This window comes from Prenolepis imparis, unplaced genomic scaffold (assembly GCF_030444845.1).
Source record: "Prenolepis imparis isolate NDT839.2.m4 unplaced genomic scaffold, iyPreImpa1.0 SCAF_15, whole genome shotgun sequence".
NCBI lineage: Eukaryota > Metazoa > Arthropoda > Insecta > Hymenoptera > Formicidae > Prenolepis > Prenolepis imparis.
In genome coordinates, this window is record NW_028141173.1 from 6,818,586 (window position 1) to 6,839,508 (window position 20,923).

General features: G+C 28.0%; 4 protein-coding genes across 4 annotated transcripts; 2 read left to right on the forward strand and 2 right to left on the reverse strand.

Moving 5' to 3' along the window:
- The first annotated feature begins 308 nt into the window (after positions 1-308).
- LOC145945952 (uncharacterized) lies at positions 309-1,383 on the forward strand. Its single transcript, XM_083055262.1, has 2 exons — positions 309-736; positions 897-1,383. The coding sequence occupies exons 1-2, from the start codon at positions 407-409 to the stop codon at positions 1,107-1,109; spliced, it is 543 nt and encodes a 180-aa protein (XP_082911388.1). The 5' UTR covers positions 309-406; the 3' UTR covers positions 1,110-1,383.
- Positions 1,384-1,853: 470 nt separating this feature from the next.
- LOC145945966 (uncharacterized) lies at positions 1,854-4,231 on the reverse strand. The gene is made up of 6 exons (XM_083055286.1): positions 4,044-4,231; positions 3,688-3,872; positions 3,027-3,102; positions 2,740-2,930; positions 2,535-2,597; positions 1,854-2,457 (listed from the first exon to the last, which is right to left on the reverse strand). The coding sequence occupies exons 1-6, from the start codon at positions 4,142-4,144 to the stop codon at positions 2,075-2,077; spliced, it is 999 nt and encodes a 332-aa protein (XP_082911412.1). The 5' UTR covers positions 4,145-4,231; the 3' UTR covers positions 1,854-2,074.
- A 3,642-nt stretch (positions 4,232-7,873) lies between these two features.
- Pa1 (PTIP binding protein Pa1) lies at positions 7,874-9,130 on the forward strand. Its single transcript, XM_083055623.1, has 3 exons — positions 7,874-7,984; positions 8,263-8,423; positions 8,511-9,130. Exons 1-3 carry the CDS (start codon positions 7,916-7,918, stop codon positions 8,737-8,739), a joined length of 459 nt encoding a protein of 152 aa, XP_082911749.1. The 5' UTR covers positions 7,874-7,915; the 3' UTR covers positions 8,740-9,130.
- Positions 9,131-9,601: 471 nt separating this feature from the next.
- LOC145946231 (protein I'm not dead yet-like) lies at positions 9,602-19,534 on the reverse strand. Its single transcript, XM_083055757.1, has 9 exons — positions 19,491-19,534; positions 19,147-19,300; positions 18,100-18,480; positions 15,776-15,837; positions 14,785-15,097; positions 14,151-14,293; positions 13,971-14,065; positions 13,124-13,407; positions 9,602-9,889 (listed from the first exon to the last, which is right to left on the reverse strand). The coding sequence occupies exons 1-9, from the start codon at positions 19,532-19,534 to the stop codon at positions 9,602-9,604; spliced, it is 1,764 nt and encodes a 587-aa protein (XP_082911883.1).
- Between the last annotated feature and the right edge of the window lie 1,389 nt (positions 19,535-20,923).

Genomic DNA, 20,923 nt, shown 5'->3' on the forward strand with positions numbered 1-20,923 from the left:
ATTGCTTGTACTTTTGTATTGTGCAGCTTAATGCTTAATATTTATTCCTATAATATATTTTTAAGACTGCTTATGTAAACACAGTTATAAAAAAAATGTAAATTATAAAAGAGATATAAAAATCATACTTTTATTTATATTTTTATCGCTTACTGCTTAAGTTCTACTATTTAAGTAGTTTTATGTGCTATGAACTTTAAACCAAATTATCTGAACATTATTCTAGATAATTTAGTAAAGATAAAACACTTTTTTCATTTAAGATGTAGATATATATAGATAATACATATTTTTATTATCTATATAAAGATAAGATAACGCCAAAATTTCATCTAGATGATCATTTATATAATTTTATTTAGATAACAGCAAACATATTAATTTTTAATTAATATATAGAGACAAAATGATGCTGTTCGACTTTACAAGTGCGCAAAGCGTGGACGATTGGCGGGAAACGTCTGACACTGTGAGAAGTGTAGGAAAGTCGAAAGCTGCGTTGACATTGCAAACGAGTCAGTTGTTCCAGAGAGCAATCCTCTTCACGTTGCTGAATCCGCAACCGAACGGGGCCGGTTTTGCTGGCGTCAGAAAGTCCGTAAATCTCGACCTTTCGAGATTCAAGAATATTGAAATCGTTTGCCGAGGACAGGGGCAAAATAGTCATTACAAGATCAATCTTAAACACCGAGGACAGAATTCCAACGAGGATCTCACCTATGAACAATTCTTTACAGTAAAAGTTTCATTAAAGTTGTATTTATCTTTGATTTACTATTGTCATTTATTTTCTACATTACCGTTTTCTCTAACAATAAGCTTGAGAATTTTTACTAGAATAAAATATAAATCACGTTAGAAGACTTATAAACATTTTTTGAAATTTTTCACTTCAGATACCAATATCGGACAACGAATTTTCCACAATAACGTTACCTCTGAAGGATTTCAAGCCTTATTATCGTGGACGCGAAATTCCGGATGGTGAGCCTCTGGATACAGCAAATATTACTCTGTTTGAATTTCAAATTTATGGTGGTGTTTATTCGCCGATTAAGCAACATGGTGTATCGGCATTAGAGATAGAAACTGTATCAGTTTGTTCTTAAAATGTCCTAGTCATATTGGGAAACATAAATTGCATTTTATATATGCATATAAAAGTTTAATTTTGAGAATACATTGCTATATATGACAAATATATATATATTTGACTTTTATATAATTGTTACATTTTTTTTATTATACAATAATAATATTAATAACAAACAGTTGGTTTTTATAAATGCCTGGTGTTAGACTGTTATACATGTAAAAAAAAAAAAAAAAAAAAACAATTAGCATTTTTATTATGTATTATAAGACTTTTAAATGTACTTTTTTAAAATTCTTTCAAACCCATCAAATTCAATTCGTAATACCTTTGTAAAAAAAAAAGAGTATAAAATATGAATATTTTAAATAAATTATACATATAAAATATGCTTTCTAAAATTTGATATAATTTGTATAATATAAAATTTTATGTATAAAAATTTCCTTTTTTATAAATATATAAAAATAATTTTAATTATCTATTATTATCTTAATTATATTATTTAAATTAATTTATTCATTTAAAAATAATTGTTTCATTAGATAACGATGTTTTCTTTCTGATTATATAAAACTTGTATATATATATATATATATATATAAATTTTTATGTACTTTTAAGTTATTGCGTTAATTAATTTTATGTTGTGAGGTATTTAAAAAATTTTACATTATCACAGTATGAATATAGAAATATGCTAGAACTAATGTATATTTAATTATATTTAATATGCAAATTTTATTTTAAAATTTAATAGATGAACATGAAAAAATAAGAATATTTATATTATAGTCTTTTCTTTGCATTCGTTAATCATAATACAAAATAAATTCATCTAAAAATGCATTAATGCACAAAATATTATAATGTCAGAGAAACATACATATGTTGGAAGTATTGGATTAACAGAATTATAATGTAACAATTTATTACTTAAAATAATTACTTAAAAAATTATGTAACAAGTTATTTATTATATTATTTGTTTCTAGCAGTCGTTAATAATTTATATATTATGTTATCTTTTCTTTTTAATTTCATTCTTAATAATTTTAGTTCTTTGTTTTTTAAAGCAAGCTTTTGTTGAAATTCTGTTTGATTTTCTTGTATAATTACATTCAACGCGCTTGCCTGAATTTTTAAATCATTCTCGTGTTTCTCTTGAAAAGATTGTATCAAATCTTTTAATTTAATATTCTCTTCTTCCAGTTTTTGAATTTTCAATTGTGTTTTCTCTAGTGCAGTTAAACCTTTCCTATTATTTTCTTGGCTTGCCTCTTCTATTTCTTTTCTTATACTTGCTTCTTCTGCCTTTCTCTTTGTGTTTATTTTTTCTTTCTTTGTATCTGTCTCTTCTATTTCTGTAAACATTAAATGCCAAATAAGAAGTCTTAATAAACATAAGAATCATATCAAAAGATAGAATCAAGATACTTACTCTGTGCATAATATGCATTATTTATGACATATTTTACAGAGATACTGTGATTATTTGGTTTTTCTACAATAAAATAAATAATTTTTAAATAAATTTTTTAATACATTTGTATAGCATTTATTAGAAATATGTTTACATGATCATGTGATCATAGAATATAAATGCAAACAATATTTTTTAATTCATCTTCCATACATATACTTACGTGTATTTATTAAAGATGTTGCTAATACATTTTGCATGGGTATGACATTTGTTTTCAACTGCTTTTTCGTGCTGCTAAAATCAGTTGCTTCCAAATGTATTTCACTTATTGCGCTGCTTTGATTGGGTATTGAATTTGTTCTTCTTATGGTTTTAATCTTTTGGGCTGCTATGGGGGTCTTCTGTGGAAAACTAATTCTTTTTTATATTAAAGTTATGTAATCTAGCTTAAATTTAAAATTATTTCTCTTTTTCTTTTCTTTTTCTTATTATATTTTAATAGCTTACCAGAAAAGAAGTTTTTTATTCTTGTCTTCAATACTTGGACAATTAATTACTGCATATTGCATCGGCATTCTTAAAACTAAATAGAAAATAATATAACAATTATGTAATGTAATAAAATAATAATATAATAATGTAAAATAAATATAATAATGTGGTTAAATAATCCAACAATCAACATCATTAAATTTAAAGAAAAAAGTAAAAGAAAAAAAAAAGAATAACAATATTATATTAATGATATTAATTGTATATAGCACTAATATTGTTTAATAGCACTAATAGTTCTCTTTTATTTATAGTCGACTTTACTAAGTTCAAATAAAAAAAGTAAGATTTATTAGGGTTGTTTAAAACGTGAAAACGTAAAATTAAAAATTTAAAAATAAAATATTAGTATTTTAAAACTAAATACCGTAAATAGAAATGAAAGAATAAATATTTTAAAACCTGACAATGAAAATTCGACTGTCTCTTTGTCGTCAAAATAAACTCTCATACATTTGTATACATATTTATGTAAGTTTACATACTCTCCTATACATATTTTTACACTCATATATTCGTCAAGGTCATAATGTTCATTAATTTCACAAATTTAGAGACAACTATATATATATATTTAGTAGAGAATTAAATATATAAAAAACAGAACCAATTTTACCTTCCGGTGAAGATTCCAAATTTGCTGATAAAATAGTTGGAATTGCATGCGGTTGTAGCCTATTTTTTAAGTCATTTAGAAACATTGATGATATAAAATGTTCACCACAAATCCTATAATTAATGTGCAATTTTTCCAGAGGCGGTTTTATGCATCTGTTACAAAACTTCAACCACAGTTCAGCTCTAAAGAGAAAAATAAGTGTTAACTATCATTTTTTTTTTTAAATAAAAAATAATAAGCAATAAAGGCCAAGATTTTGCTAAGGGAGTTTGATGCGAAGAGAAAAGATTGTAATTTCTCCCTTCGATGTTGTAACTTATAATTTTATTGTTAATAATATTAATAAGTTTTACCTTTGAAGATCTTTTGGAAATCTAAAAAAACTAACTCTTTTCGTACTGTTTGTAGTATTTTTGCAATCTTTTACAGCACAAGTATATCCATTACCACCCATTTTAAATCTTTTATAAATTTTATGTGAAGCTTAATCTAACCTAACTTTACCACAATCACCAGCCACCGGCGATCGTTGACTATTTTATACCGCCATGTCTTTAGTTGGATAAAGCGCCAAATTTCAAAATGTCGTAAAATTTAAAATATTAAAAATAAAATATTAATGTTGTAAAACTAAACATATACTAAAAATAAAAGAATAAATATTTTAAAAGTTTATTTTATAATTACACTTTATTATTTATAAAAGATAATAACATAAAAATAATAAAAATATACTTTAGAAAAATAAAGGATAAACTTCCGAAAAGCCCATACCTCCGATTTTTTTGAAACTACGTATACTTACGTATTTTGACGTGCTGATTACGAATATGATAGTGAAAATTGGCGCAACTTTTATTTTCATGGTGAAAACCATAAAAAATCATCAAAAATTGACGTTTTTTGGATTTATTTTATCAAATACTGGAAAATTCAAAAGTATGTACAAACACAAGACCACTGACGAGGTACTATTAAAGACCGACAGCCCTGGGTAAATTTTCGTGTCTACCAAGTGGGCTCGGTGGGCCCGGAGGTAATTGGAGGATGATGACATTACCGACCGGTTTGATCTGTACAGAGGACAACAAATAAGAACAGTTTACCCAGTTTACCCTTACTAAATCATATTATACATATTTCATATATACATATATATATATATATATATATATATATATAATATTATACACATTATTTTTGAAATGACATATAGGAAATGTAACAAATTTAACAGCCAAATTTCTCTCTCTCTCTTTCTCTTTTTCTTCTTTTCTTCTTTCATATCTTGTAAACAAGCATTGAAATCTCTCTCGAGGTTTAATATTTCTTATTTTACTTTTCTGGCTTGTTTTATATATGTGACAAATGGCTTTTGTTTGTACTAAATTTTTTATATTTTTTATTTTATATTTTTGAATGTAATTTTATTAGATTAATAAGATTTTTGCGATTAAAATGACATCAATTATAACATAAATTGGATAATTTTTCACTGAACAAGTAATTAAAATTACATATTTAATTAAAAATTATCCGATTTATGTCGTGTTTGGTGTCATTTTAATCGCTAAAATTTCATTAATCCATTAAAATTATTTTTAAACCGATAAAATGTAAATTAAAAGTTTTAGTTTTTATTTAAAAGATATTTACATTCGTGAATTTATTGTAGATAAGGAAAGGTTCTCGATGTCGTCGAAGGCAGAGCGAGAACGAATAAAGAGCGAGCGAGATGACGTATCATCAAAGAGTTCCGAAGTCTCTCTCGCGAGGCTCCCTTTATCTATAAGTCTTTTATATCATATGACATGTGTTACTATAGAAAATAAAATTTGTATAATTCGCAATTTATCGGTTTGAAAATAATTTTAATGGATTATTGAGATTTTTGCGATTAAAATGACACCAAACACGACATAAATCGGTTCATTTTTAATTAGATATGTAATTAAAATTTTAATCGCTTATCTAATTAAAAATTAACCGATTTATGTCGTGTTTGGTGTCATTTTAATCGCAAAAATCTCAATAATCCATTAAAATTATTTTCAAATCGATAAATTGCGAATTATACAAATTTTATTTTCTCTAGTAACATGTCATATGATATGAAAGATTATAGATAAAGGGAGCCTCGCGAGAGAGACTTCGGAACTCTTTGATGATACGTCATTTCGCTCGCTCTTTATTCGTTCTCGCTCTGCCTTCGACGACATCGAGAACCTTTCCTTATCTACAATAAATTCACGAATGTAAATATCTTTTAAATAAAAACTAAAACTTTTAATTTGCATTTTATCGGTTTAAAAATAATTTTAATGGATTAATGAAATTTTAGCGATTAAAATGACACCAAACACGACATAAATCGGATAATTTTTAATTAAATATGTAATTTGAATTACTTGTTCAGTGAAAAATTATCCAATTTATGTTATAATTGATGTCATTTTAATCGCAAAAATCTTATTAATCTAATAAAATTACATTCAAAAATATCAAATAGAAAATATAAAAAATGTAATACAAACAAAAGCCATTTGTCACATAAATAAAACAAACCAGAAAAGTAAAATAAGTAATATTAAACCTCGGGAGAGATTTCAATGCTTGTTTACGAGATATGAAAGAAGAAAAGAAGAAAAAGAGAAAGAGAGAGAGAGAGAGAGAAATTTGGCTTTTAAATTTGTTACATTTCCTATATGTCATTTCCATAATAATGTGTATAATAATATATATATAATATCTGAAATGACGTGGAAAATGTGTGTATATATATTATAAATTTAAGAGCTAAATTTTTCTTTTTAAAAAATACTGTGAATAAATGTTTTTATTATTTGAAAAGAAACATCGTCATTTCGAAATATATACATGTACGATATATTTAAATAATTATATATATATATATATATATATATATAAATATTTCGTATATACTCGTATATACATATATATACTCTAAAATAATTTTTTTTTAAATTGCATTTCTCGTGTTACTATACACATGTATTATTTTATTATCTCTTACAATTAGATTTAGTTACTATTTCTCACTTCGGCCGCAATATTACTGAGAGGGCGCTAGTACACAGCGCTCTTTTTCCAGTCACACTAACTCCCGTAAGACCATCGGTCTTTAATAGTACCTCGTCAGTGGTAGAAGTCTCAATATATAGCCTCGCTTTGCGTGGAAAGTTGCAAACCCAATATGGAATCGTATATGTACTGCAAAGTACATGCTAGATGGAAGGACAGATATAAGATTTAGATCCATCGTTTTTCTCGAAAACTATCACTGGTACGGCAAAAATGAATATGACATAAAATGCATATTTCAAAGAAATCTACAACTTTTGTTTGAAACATTTTTTGAATTTTCCAGTATTTGATAAAATAAATCCAAAAAACATCAATTTTTGACGATTTTTTATGGTTTTCACCATGAAAAAGTTGCGCCAATTTTCACTATCATATTCGTAATCAACACGTCAAAATACGTAAGTATACGTAGTTTCAAAAAAATCGGAGGTATGGGCTTTTCGGAAGTACACCCAAATAATAAATTGAAAATGACAAACTAAAAAAAACGTAAAGAGAATTTGAAGAGAATTTAATTTTATAAAAATTTTATGAAAACTAATATATAGCCTTGTGCCCACGATGCTAGAAATCGGTCCAAGTTCTCGGACCGATTTCTAGTATCGTGGACACAAGGCTTAAGCCCGATGTCCACGATGCTAGAACTCGGTCCAAGTTCTTGGACTGAGAAGTTTGTAGCCAATAAAATAGCCGCTTTTCCGTAAAAGCTGCAAATTAATTGACTACAAAATCGTGGACATCGGTCTTTAAGAATATGACGATACGTAATCAGCTACCATATTGTTGATTGGATTTTTCGCGCATGCGCACTGGAATTTTATAACCTGACTTTTGTATACTGTCATAAATATGTCTACGCTCCATATGTAAAGGTTATTGCATGAAAAATTTTAATCGTAAGGCCGTAAATTGATCGGCCAAACACAGCATTCTCGTAATTATAAGATGAGTGAAGCTGTTATTGTCAAGATTAATATTTCCGACATGTAGAAAGGATATAGAGGTTTGCAGTTTGCATGAGACAAACTTTCGAATAAACTGGGAATGGCCTATTATGTACAAAACATAATGGAAATATCTTCTTGAACGGTTGTATATTATCGCCAATTATTTAATAAAAATGGAGTGTAATGAGGAAGACTGGTTTGTTGAATGCTCCGATGATGAAAAATATGAAGTGAACGCTAAGGTAATCTATTTTATTCGACGTGTCAACTTTAAATTATCACCGCTCATTATCTTAAATATTTGATAATTTTTCAAGTAATATATATATATAAAGTTCTCAAGAATAATACAGTATAATTTTTAAGTAAAAAGAAATTTTCTGTTATGTAATTTATCATTATTTGTATATTGGAGCACTTTTGTATATGTGTCATACATATTTTGTAAATGTGTAAGTTTGCGTTTCACATTACATTGTAAATTTTTTATAAACCTCTTTACTCTTTTCTGTGTGTATAGCACGAATGGAATATAAAGGCTGAAGACATAGTCTCGTTGATCGAAGGTTTGGAAACTAACAATCGTGTTTTAGAACTTGAATGGAAGTGTCCTGGTAGACGAGGACCTTCACCTGTTCCCTCAAACAATCGGCAACAAGAGCATGGATCTCAGGAATACAAGTAAATTTCTCCTAATAATCTTAATTGAGTTCTTTATATTGATAATATATTTTCTTTTTTATTTTTATTTTCTCTTAATTTTTATAGAACCGAAGAGAAATCCGACTTTGACTTTATGGATGAAATGTCATCACCAAGGCTACCTGTTCGTAGAATTGGTGAGAGTACTCCAAAAGGTAGCGCCAAGAAGAAAACTGCCAGTTTCAATGGAGTATTATCGACAATGTTGAGACACCGTAGATTGGAGCAACAAGAAATTAATTCCAGTCCAAAAAAAAGTGAATCTCCTGGGTTAAAGCCGCATCCTTCCGCATAAAAACAGAGTTTGTTTGATGCTAAAGTAGTTCATGTGTGAGCAAGTCAGAAGCTGTGTGACACAAGATTGTAATGCTGAAATAAGAGATTGAATATATATATACATATATATATATATAACTTTTAATTCTATATAGAAATTCTCTTTTATATACATATATGCATTATTACACATATATATCACACAGAGAGTTTTCCAATTAAAAGTAATCAATATATATTTTATTATGAATTTTACTATCAATTAGAAATACATATTGCATAACAATAGTCTCATCAATATAATTTTACTCAGAAACACACATATGTACATGCATAAGTATTCTATATTTTTATAAAAAGAGCGTTTTTATCTTTATAAAATCTAATTATATTGAATTTTTTTTGAAAGAAATTTATTTGCTTATTGTAACAATATTGTTATTATATATATATATATATATATATATATATATTTTCTTATCTGCGAAGTGCAGTATTAAAATATTTGACATTATTCAGCTTTTAAAAGATAATGAATATTCATGAATATGTATGAAATATGCATATGGTTTTCTATTTTATTGTATATTTAGGAGATAAATATGTGTGCAAAAAGTATATATGATAAAGATTATATTGATTATAAGTGTATATACTGTAACAGAAATATGAAAGAAACTGTATAAAATATAATATAGGCTACTTAGATATTTATAATAAATGTATTAATTTTTTATGTATTTATAATTAATGTATTAATTTTTTTATATCAAGCTATGCGATAAATTTTGGAAGGAAAATTGCGGAAGGAAATCAAATGATAAAATCTGAAATTTCGCAACATTTATTACGAATTGATGATTGTTCGTGTTTCCGATCGATTAACAAATTGCATTCGTGTCGTTTCCCGTGTCGGCATGTCTGGCCCAGTCAGGAAAATCCTTAATTCCATAAACGAAGACGCCCCACGTCGGGAAGAAAATGACTTCTACTATCAAACTGTAGATCGCGGGGGCGCAGCCTCCGGCGATTAGCCAATTGGTCGGGATATGTCCGGCAATGGTCACAATCGCGTTCGGTGGTGTTCCGACCGGAAGACGGAATGAGAACGAGCACATCAAGGTGGCTGGTATCATCAAATACATGGGATGGATCTCCATCGCTACGCACTAGTGAACAGACAGAAATACTCAATAAACAAAATGCGTATACAGTGTTTGCTACTGTTATCTAAATAAAATTATATATAGATGATCATCTAGATGAAATTTTGGCGTCATTTTATCATTTTATCATTTTTATATAAATAATAAAAATATGTATTATCTATATTTGCACCTTAGATAAAAAAAAATGTTATCTTTACTAACAACTAAATTATTTGGAATAATATTCAGATAATTTGGTTTAGAGTTTAGAGTTTTCACAGCATATAAAAATACTTAAGTAGTAGAACTTAAAAATATTTAAGTAGTAGAACTTGAGCATTAAGCGATAAAAACTTATAAATATTATAAAAATATGAATATATTTTTATAATTGATATAATTTACATTTTTTTATAACTGTTTACATAAGCAATCTTAAAAATAATATTATTATCTGGAAGTTATCTAGATGAATCGCTATATAATTTTATCTTTTATCTGGATGTATTTAAGGTTCCTGGGTGCTCAGCGCGGCCATATTGGAATCGTGACGTCAGAAGCGAGAAATAACACGTTGAGATGTTTTAGATGTCATTTCTAAATAAAAACATATTTGCATAAAATAACACGAAGATCTCTTTAATACACTTCTAAAAAACGCGCAAAACTATTCTTTTCATTTGACAGTCAATCAACAACCGTAAAATAATCGAGATATCAGACTCTGACATCCGGAATGACTGCGCATGTGCAAATACCAGACAGACTGGGCCTCGTAATATTATATTTTACAGCTGTTGATTGATTATAAAGGGAAAAGGATAGTTTTCGGCGTTTTTTAGAAGTGTCTTAAAGAGATCTTAAGTGTTATTTTATGCAAATATGTTTTTATTTAGAAATGGCATCTAAAAATTTCCCATACGGCATACAAATATTGCAGCAACATTGCAGAAATATTTCTTTGCAAGATTGCAACATTGCAGAAATGTTGCATAATGTTGCTGCAACATAGCTGCAATATTGCAGCAACGGTAAAATGTCCGCTTTCAGCAATATTGCAATACAATATTGCAGCAATATTGCAATGTAATATATATATTATAATGCTTTGTAATGACATAATAATTGGTATTTTTACATTCTAACAATCTATTGTCCTATCTACACCTAATAACACTGAAAAAACAATTTTGTTGACATAACCAAAATTTGGTAAACCGTTCCAAATAATTTGGTTAATATATGATTAACCAAATATTTTATTGTTCCAACTAAAATAAAATAAAAAACATTTCAAAAACGTGTATAGTAACTATATATATATATATATATATATATATGTGTGTGTGTGTGTGTGTGTGTGTGTGTGTGTGTAAGTTGATAATAATTCCTTATTTTAATATTTTATAATTCACAAGCGGTCACCACCCATCCAAGTATTAACCGTGCCAAACGCTGCTTAACCTTCAGTGATCGGACGAGAACTGGTGCTGTTTAAGTTGTTTATTATGCCAATTTGAGTAACAATTTTTACAAAACTAATAAACAAGTTTTTACATGTATGACTGTTGGCAATATTTTATAATTTAAAATACTTGTACATAATACTTTTTTTTATGAAGGTATTCTAATTTGCACATACATTATATTATACATATATGCAATTAATAAACTGATTTTTTGAAAATATTTTTTAATAATATTCAAATTTTATATATATATATATATATATATATATTGCAATGCAATATTGCAGCAACATTATTGAAATATAAATATGGAACGTTGCTGCAATAATGCGATAATGATGTTGCAGCAACATCATTATCGCATTATTGCAGCAACGTTCCATATTTATATTTCAATAATGTTGCTGCAATATTGCATTGCAATATGCAAGATTGCAATATTGCTGCAAGGTCCTGTGCCGTATGGGTTTTAGCGTGTTTTCTCGCCTCTGACGTCACGATTCCGACATGAGCTGAATTCCGTAAAGCGGATATGCACGCATTTTCTATAATATACGTGACGTGTACTATAGATAAATGCGCGCATATGCGCTTTACGGAATCCAGCCATGGTCGACAAGGTACCAGGAGCCTTAAAACAAAATTGTGTGTGTCTTCATTTTATCTAATAGATTAATGTACATATTTTCATCTCATCTTTATTTAGCTAATTTAAAAATCATCTGAGCACAACACTATCGTGTAATATGTCAGCAGATTGGCAACAGATTTACCTAAAAAAGATAAATTAAAAAATGTTTAGTTACGGTTCAAAAACGATTCTAAGGGGTAAAATTACTCCTCATATACAGGGTGTCCCATTTTTAAGTTTACAATGTTATATCTCGCAAACTAACGATTTTATTGAAAAATGTTTCAAATAAAAGTTGTATAATTTCAAGGGGGACATAAAACGATGACAATGATTTGACCTTGACGAGTTTGAAGGTCATGTGAAGGTCACCTTCAATTTCTTAAATGACAATTGGTAAACATATTTTTTTTACATATTAAATTGATTTCTCACAATCTGCATAAAAAGTTATAAGGGTAGAATGGTCAAAAAATGAATAATAGTTCACGAGATATTTCATAGTTATGTAAGATATTATGTCAAATTATAGTATAAAATATCTCGTAAATTATCCATTTTTTGAGAGAGAAAGATCCTAATAGGATATTTTTCCTCCTTACTTTTATTGATAGTCTGTTGAAATAATCGAAATTAAAAAATTTTAAATTTTGTAAATTGTAGTCTTTCTGCTGACACAAACTTGTAGCAATAAACACTTAGCAAAATAAAATAGATTTGGCTGATTGTTTTGTTTTATATTTTTGTTTTATAATTTGAGATATCTGGTAGTGTTACATTTTTTCCAAAATATTTTTTTTTATACAAAAAATTGTATCAATTTATATGCGCAGAAAAAATATAAATACACATAGATATAATATAAAAGATACATATATTATTTATGAAGAAATAATGATAAGAAATTAAGTAAATTTTTGTGCTTCATCATCAGTCACCTATTTTTTGTTCATAGTGTATAAAGAATAATTACATAAAAACAAAAATAATTACTTATTAATATTAAATATGACCAATTCAAAGCGAGAAATTTATTTGGGATTAAATAGAGAATAAAATAACATGAATGTAAAGTTATATATTTTATATAAATTATATTTTATAAAGTATACTAATACACAGGTATGCAAATACAAAAAAAACGTATTAGCTTACCATTTGAGCTATCACTGGTAAAGTGATATTCGCGACGCCCACGTTTGAGGTGAATTCCGTTAAGGTGCCTTCGAAGAAGCACACTAAAGCAAGTATTACAATGGGCGGTAAATAGCGAAGTGGTATCAGAGCTTCGCCAATTCGTTTTGCCATGCAGGACGCGACGCTTCCACGCGAGATCGCGAAACCGCCGCCTAAAAGGAACATCAGACTCCACGGCATTTTGGTCTCGATCACCTTCCACGTGATCAAACCTTCCGACGATCTTTTTGGTCTTTTAGCGGCTACAGTTTTGAACACAAGAGGTCTGTTCTTTTTAGCTGAACCAAGCTGAACTGACTGCACTAGTTCAGAGTTTATCTTTTTCTTTCAAATATAGAGTGAAAAAGATACCCTCTGAACTAGTGCAGCCAGTTTAGCTTGGTTGTCGCAGATGTAAGTGCAAGCAAAGCCTCATCGTTCTATAAGAACTCTTAAGTATGTAAATTCCGTAAATTTCAAAATAAACCAAGGGATAAAACTCTATAGTTTTCTAGCAAAAAAAGAAAAAACACAGTATCACACGATTGATTATCAAATACAAAAAATTTTCGAGACTAAAAATTCTCTATTTAAAAACCAATTGACTGACATTGTGTCTACCTGTTTTCTTGCTAGAAAGTTTCCAAAATTAACAGATCTTATATTAGCATATAGGTATTTTTTCTTTCTCCTTCCGAATCTATTATATTAAAGCTTGTAATTAAAAATTTTTACAAATCATTCGATGATATGTAAAAATTTTGTAGAATTATTATTATATTGAAGTATGTTGGATGTTAATAACGAGATTTTTGCGACTTCTTACGATCTTGACTGTAGCTGTAGATGAAACTGAGGTCCTTAGGGATGAAGAACATCAAGATAGAGGCGAATATCACCGGTACCGAATCTTTGAGATCTCTGCGCATTTATTATTTCTCACGATATTGTGTATATATATCCCCCATTATTATGTCTAACCATAATAAATAATCAAAATACTAACATATCAGTGATCAATTCGGACCATCCGACGACAAAGCCGGGTTTGCGGAATATCCACAAAAATACGCACATGAAGAATAATGTGCCCACTCCGTACTCGTGAAAAGTTGTGGGACCCAAATTCTTATATCTTTCCTGTATAACCTGGGAATAATCATTTGTCGAAATCAGTTCTAATAAAAAAGTTCTAATAAAAAATTGAATAGGATGAATTGCTATAATTTCATCTCCTTATATAATGATAACAAGATTAAAAAAACATTAATAACTATTTTTTTTATTAGTAGAAATGTCCACCAAAATTTTATTTTTTTAACTTGTCCAAAATTTGAGAAAAAAAATAGAAAACCTAATTTTTACCTCCCCCTTTGGAAAAGTATAATCCTCAGGAGGAAGGATATATATATGTTTATATAAAAAAGATCCCTCTTAATTTTCAATAAAGAATTATCTCTAATTTTTCACACTTATTTAGAATCCCATATAATTATATGTATTTAAGTTGTACAAATTTATAATATTTTTCCGGAGAAAAGATTGTAATTAAGGAAACAGTTTCTGTCTAAAATTTTTTAAAAACAATTGAAACAATTTTTAAATGTTAAATAAGTAAAAGTTTATGTATATGATTTTACTTGATTCGTGACAACTTCACCCTCACGTCCGATCGTAGCCATTTTGGCGTCTTTACTGCGCGGTCTCAGATATCCCAAAAAAGCGACTCGCACGTACACCCAAGTGAGGAAGGAATTGACAATCATTTGAGGAAAGGACGCGATCATCCAATCGGTGAAGTTGATTCCCTCGGCATCGGGAAATGTGCTCTCGTAGATTCCCTTGAAGGTTAAATTGGTGCCGGTCCCCACTAAGGTTCCGGTTCCGCCGAACGTCGAGCAATAAGCCGCGGTTAACAGATACGCCTTCGTTATTTTCGTCGGTCTTATCTCGCTACGAGAAAGGATCATCGTGTAATATTGCGTCAAAATATAGCTTTTAAAAATTTGTCTTTAAAACTTTCTTGCTAAAAATTCTAATATCTACGAAATCGAACTTATTCGTATTTTTAACATTAGATGATTCACTTAAGATAATTAAAATTCTTTATATATATTTATATAAAAATATATATTATATATATTTATATATATAAAAATATATATTTTATATATTTATATATTTTTATATAATTTTATAATATTTTTATATATTTTATATATATATTATTTTTATATATTTATACTTTATATATTTATTAGAAAAATATATTTTTTATAATAAAAATCCTTTATATTATAAAAATTATTTATATCATATTATGAAAATATATATTAAAGTTTTAATCTGCCATATATAATTCAATTTAATTAAAATTTAATAATTTATGTTATTATTTCATAATTTTATTTCAAATTAAAATTATTTCAAAAATATGATTAAAAGTTTTTAATAATTTATAATTAAAATAATGTACAATTTTAATAACTTAATTTATGTTCAACTTTAATAATTTATATTTTATGTATGTTTTATTATTATTATTATTATTATTTCGTAATTTTATTTTATTTTTATTGTACTATTATTATTTATATATCGATTTATCGCTATATGTATCGATTTACTTACGGTGGAATATCCGGTCTTTCTGGATCCACTATTTTTGATCTGAATACCGCACCTACTCCAGCCTATAAAGAGAAATACAAATTTAGTGAATGAAAATCGAGAATAAAAGTTTCATACACATTACGTACAATTTACATATAATGTATTTGAATATATAACCTATTGTTTTTATTATGTAATAGAAATTTTCTAAAATCTAATAATATTATTATATATATATTTTATATGTTTAAAATAGAATAAAATCAAATATCAACAACTCAACTAAAAAGAGAAATTAAATATTTTAATTATGTATTATAAAGTATTAATTATGTATAATAAAAAAAGTATATAAAATTAATAATAATAACGTAATGATAAAAGAGAGAAAAAAAATATTTTTAAAAATATATTTTATTATATATAATTTAAATATTTTTAAATTATGATGGAGATAAGGCTCTACTATATTCAAATAAACAAATAAAGGATTGAAGGAATGGGCTAATAAAAGAGCCGGTATGTCGGAAATAAGAACGCAAAAATTCGTATACTTATTCTTTATTTCTTTAGAACGTTTCGGTCCTTTCTTTGGACCATCTTCAGCTTAACGTGTGATATGATCATATTGTGTCATCATATTGTATTACACGTTCTAAAGAAATAAAGAATAAGTAATTTTTGCGTTCTTATTTCCGACGCACCGGCTCTTATTAGCCCATTCCTTCAATCCTTTATTTAAATATTTTTATATATTTAAATATTTTAATATATATATTTTCATATTATAATTATATATATTTAAATATACATATATATTTAAATATATTTTTAATATATGTATATATTTTTATATTATAATTATATTTAAATATATATATTTAAATATTAGTGTAAATATATTTTTTTCATTATGTTATTAATTATATTTGCATATACAGACTGAGTCTGATAAAAAGTTTACCATGTGGTTTTCTTAAAAACGATTAGAGATAAAAGAAGACCATTATCAAAATTGTAGGATAAGAAGGGATACATATTTTGGTGCTTTTCATACCAATAATAAAAAATAATTTTGTAAAAAATGGAAAGTGGTACTTTGCAGTCTCATTCTATTAATAGTATACTCAATAAACTTAATAATTTTTCTATTAGACTATCTTTTGAAAATTCAACAATTTCCAGGATATCGACAAAATAAGTCAGAATGAAAATTTAGAAGAAATTATTTTATTATTACAGTAAGCGTTTAAAATATTCGCCAAGTTGATCCAGACATGCCTGCAGTCTTACAATTAGTGGAAAGCTTGCTTCTAACTCCTGTAGGGTTATTTCGTAAAAAATATTTCTTATTCTTTCTACCATGTTTTCTTCCAAAAATATTTTTTGCGAAATAAGAATTAGGATATAAGAATTAGAAGATGTACAAATAACAGGCTGTACAAGCTTTTCGCGAAGATTACAGATATGTCAGGATCAATTATGATAAACATTTTGAACACTTACTGTAATAATAAAAAGATTAGTTCCAAATTTTTATTCTGACTTATTTTGTTGATATCCTGGAAATGGTTGAAATTTTGAAAGATATATACTCTACTAATACAAAAGTTATTAAGCTTATTTAAGTACTATCAATAGAGTGACTAAAAAGTATCTCTTCCCATTAAAAAAAATTGTTTTTTATTATTGGTGTGAAAAGAGGAAATTCAGGGTTATTCAAGGTCACCAAAATATTTGTCCCTTTTCTTGTCCTATAGTTTTGATAATGGATGTCTTCCTCTAGCTCTAAAACCGATTTCGAGAGAAAACATGGTGAACTTTATCAGACTCACCCTGTACCCTGTATATGTATCGTATTAATAATAAGTACAGTACCGGCCAAAATTATATCACCTTTTGATTTTTCAGCATAATTTGTTTTAAAGTGCACGGATCTCTACACGAATCATAACATATTTTGAAGGACGGTATAACATATATTGAATTATAATTCAATGCTATACCAACCTTCAAAACATGTTATGATTTGATAGAGATCCGTGCACTAAACAAGTTATGCTGAAAAAATCGAAAGGTGATATAATTTTGGCCGGTACTGTATATCGACACCTAACTTAATTTAACCTAAACCTAACCTAACCTAACCCTAAAACTCGTATCAGACTACGCATTGGAGATTGAGATTGAAGATTGAAGATTGAAGATTGTCCAATAGACTGAAGTCTAAATTTCAATCTTAATCTCAATCTTGATCCGCTTCCTTCTGATTGGTCAAATTTCAATATTCAATCTTCAATCTCAATCTTCAATGCGTAGTCTGACACGGACTTAACCCTAACCTGTTCTAATTCGTGCAATATAGCGAATATAATGGGCACCATCATGGCTGTGGCCGCGGTATTCGACACCCACATGGATATGAAGGTCGTGACCACGCAGAGACCGCCGAGAAGTTTCGCGTGGCTGCAGCCGACCGTCTTCATGACTCCGAGGGCTATCCTGAGATGAAGATTGCTGTGCTCGATTGCGATGGCGAGGATCAGACCGCCGACGAATACCATAATAGTGTCGTTCATGTAACAGGCACACGTATCTGCCGTACTTAGTATACCTAGGGCCGGGAACATCACTACCGGGATCAGCGACGTCACCGCCATCGGGAAGCAATCGGTTACCCAGTAACCGGCCATTAGCAATACTACATACGCACATCTGATTTCCTGCGAAAGCCACATATTGTTTATGATTTGACATTTATCGAGGGACAGACGTGTAAGAAAGTCGAGATTTAAATTCGCAGAAGAAAAATCAAAGGACTCCGCACCAAATACATATAGGATTTTGGCTTTCGGTGGAATTGGCTGCTTTTTTCACATGTTGTAGCTTATGACTTACTGAACAAAAGATGTAATAGTCTTAAAGCTAAATATTGGATAGTTATAACTCGCAGAGCCCGAGTTTTTCGTGTTTATGACTGTAAACTAGTAACCGTTTATTATTTAGCTTTGAGCCTATTACATTTTTTGTTCAGCAGATCATAAACTACAACATATTAGAAAAACTGATCTTACCAAGATTCAATTTTATACAGGATTATAGTGTCGGGTTTTTGATATATAAAATCCTAGATAAAATCTTAGATAAAATTGAATCCCGATAAAAGCAGCTTGTTCAGCAAGTCATAAGCTATAACATGAAAAAAGCAGCCAATTCCACTGAAAGCCAAAATCCTATGTATTTGGTACGGGGTTCTTTACGGAATTTGGTTACTTTTTTATAAATAAAAAATTAAGAATTAAGGAATTAAGTATAATAAAAATTAATTAAAAATTGAAGAATTAATAATTAATTAAAATTAAAAGAGATTAATAAGAAATATAGAATACTGAGGAATCGTAAATCAAAAGGAAAGGTAAGAGGAAGAGCGCCCAGAGGAGTGCAAAGACGATCTTCCAATAGATCTTGAAGAAACGTCCCGTATCTCTCAGGCAGCTGAGTAGTTTTCTAAGATAGTTGACAAGTTCTTCTCTTCTTTCGACTCTAATTGTAAAGTTTATTAGGTTTCTCCATTACGTAAATTCATATAAGTTTAGTTTTCACTAACAATAAGCTTAGCACCTTCTGGAGCTTCTCAACAAAACTCCTAGCAGAAGTTTAATCTTTTTTTGATGTAAATATTGCTTGATGAAATGTTTTAAAAAATTCAATATTAAATCTTTCGCACACTAACCTTTCCCTTGGCTCTTCGCCTTCATCGTCTCTCTGTTCGGCCATGTTATTTAAAAATTAGGCGCGTTTCATACAAATCCAACATCCTCTCAAATAGTACATCGACATTAATCTGAATATTGGTTACAATTCGCAGTTGTGATTTCTCGACGCAATCTGTCGCTCGAGTCGCTCGTTAATTTGTTTTTTAATTGACACAATTATTAATATCACAGCAAATTTCAAATCGTGAATGTATATGGCAGCTAATAATAACACTTCACATGTTTAATTATTTACAACATATATTATTTGTCGTATGAATTTTAACTTGAAATTCGAAAATTTCATTTTACTGGAAAAGATTTTCTCTATTTTTTATTTTCATTCTTTATAGAAAAAAATTATTATTTATTATTTATTTATTTTATTTTTTTAATAAAAAGTAGAGGATTTTTCTATTCGATTTAACCGGCCCTTCGTTTTGCCTCTTTTAAAAGCCCCTCAAAATTTTTATTTATCTCTCAAATGTTCAGACATCCTGTCCTATTTAATTAAAAAAAGAAAAAATTAAAGTTAATATTTCTAGCAATGACGAAGAGAAATAGCTTGTAATACTTTATATAAGACACCCTGTATGTACAAGGAGTACAAAAAGTGGCGAAGTTTCTTAATTTTACGAAAACTACGTATTTTCGAAAGAAATGTTTTATACAAAAGTTATAGACTTTAAAAAAATCTATTTATGAACCTTATCAGTTTGACCTTGGGTGGTATTTTTCAAGAACATTTTAAGATCAACTCAATTTTTTTAAATCGAACTACCCAAAGTATTTTATGTAAATAAATTCCTTGTAATATTCCGCACAAAAAATATAAAGATAAAATAGCCAAAAATTAAACAGTTTACAAGATATTTTATATCTTAATTTGATATATTTTGATATAAAATACAAAATATCTCGTAAAATATTTAGTTTTCGATAATCTTTCCTTAATACTTCTATGCATATAAAATAATTAGACGAATCAATTGGTATAAGGAAAACCCTTAATTGTTTTTAAGAACAAGTATGCAATTTGCAACATGCAGCTATATATACTATATACATATATATATATACATATATATATATTTATATAAATATATAAATTATATTATAAGTTATATTATAAATTTATATTTAAAAAAAACATTATTTGTGATTAATTTCTGAAATCTCGTAAAAAATATGATCTTTTGGTCTGTAATTCACTTGGCTTGTATGTAAAGTCGACTCTCTGATGCTAGACGAAGTAGCTCATCTGCTTGAAATTGCTCGCATGAGAAAGAATTCATTGTATAGGGATGAAATACTGGACCAGGAATGCTGAAGGATCAGGACGACATTGCTTCTCTCGTGTTTTACATTCCTGGTCACTTTGACCGATTATTAATTATGAGCTTGAATTTAA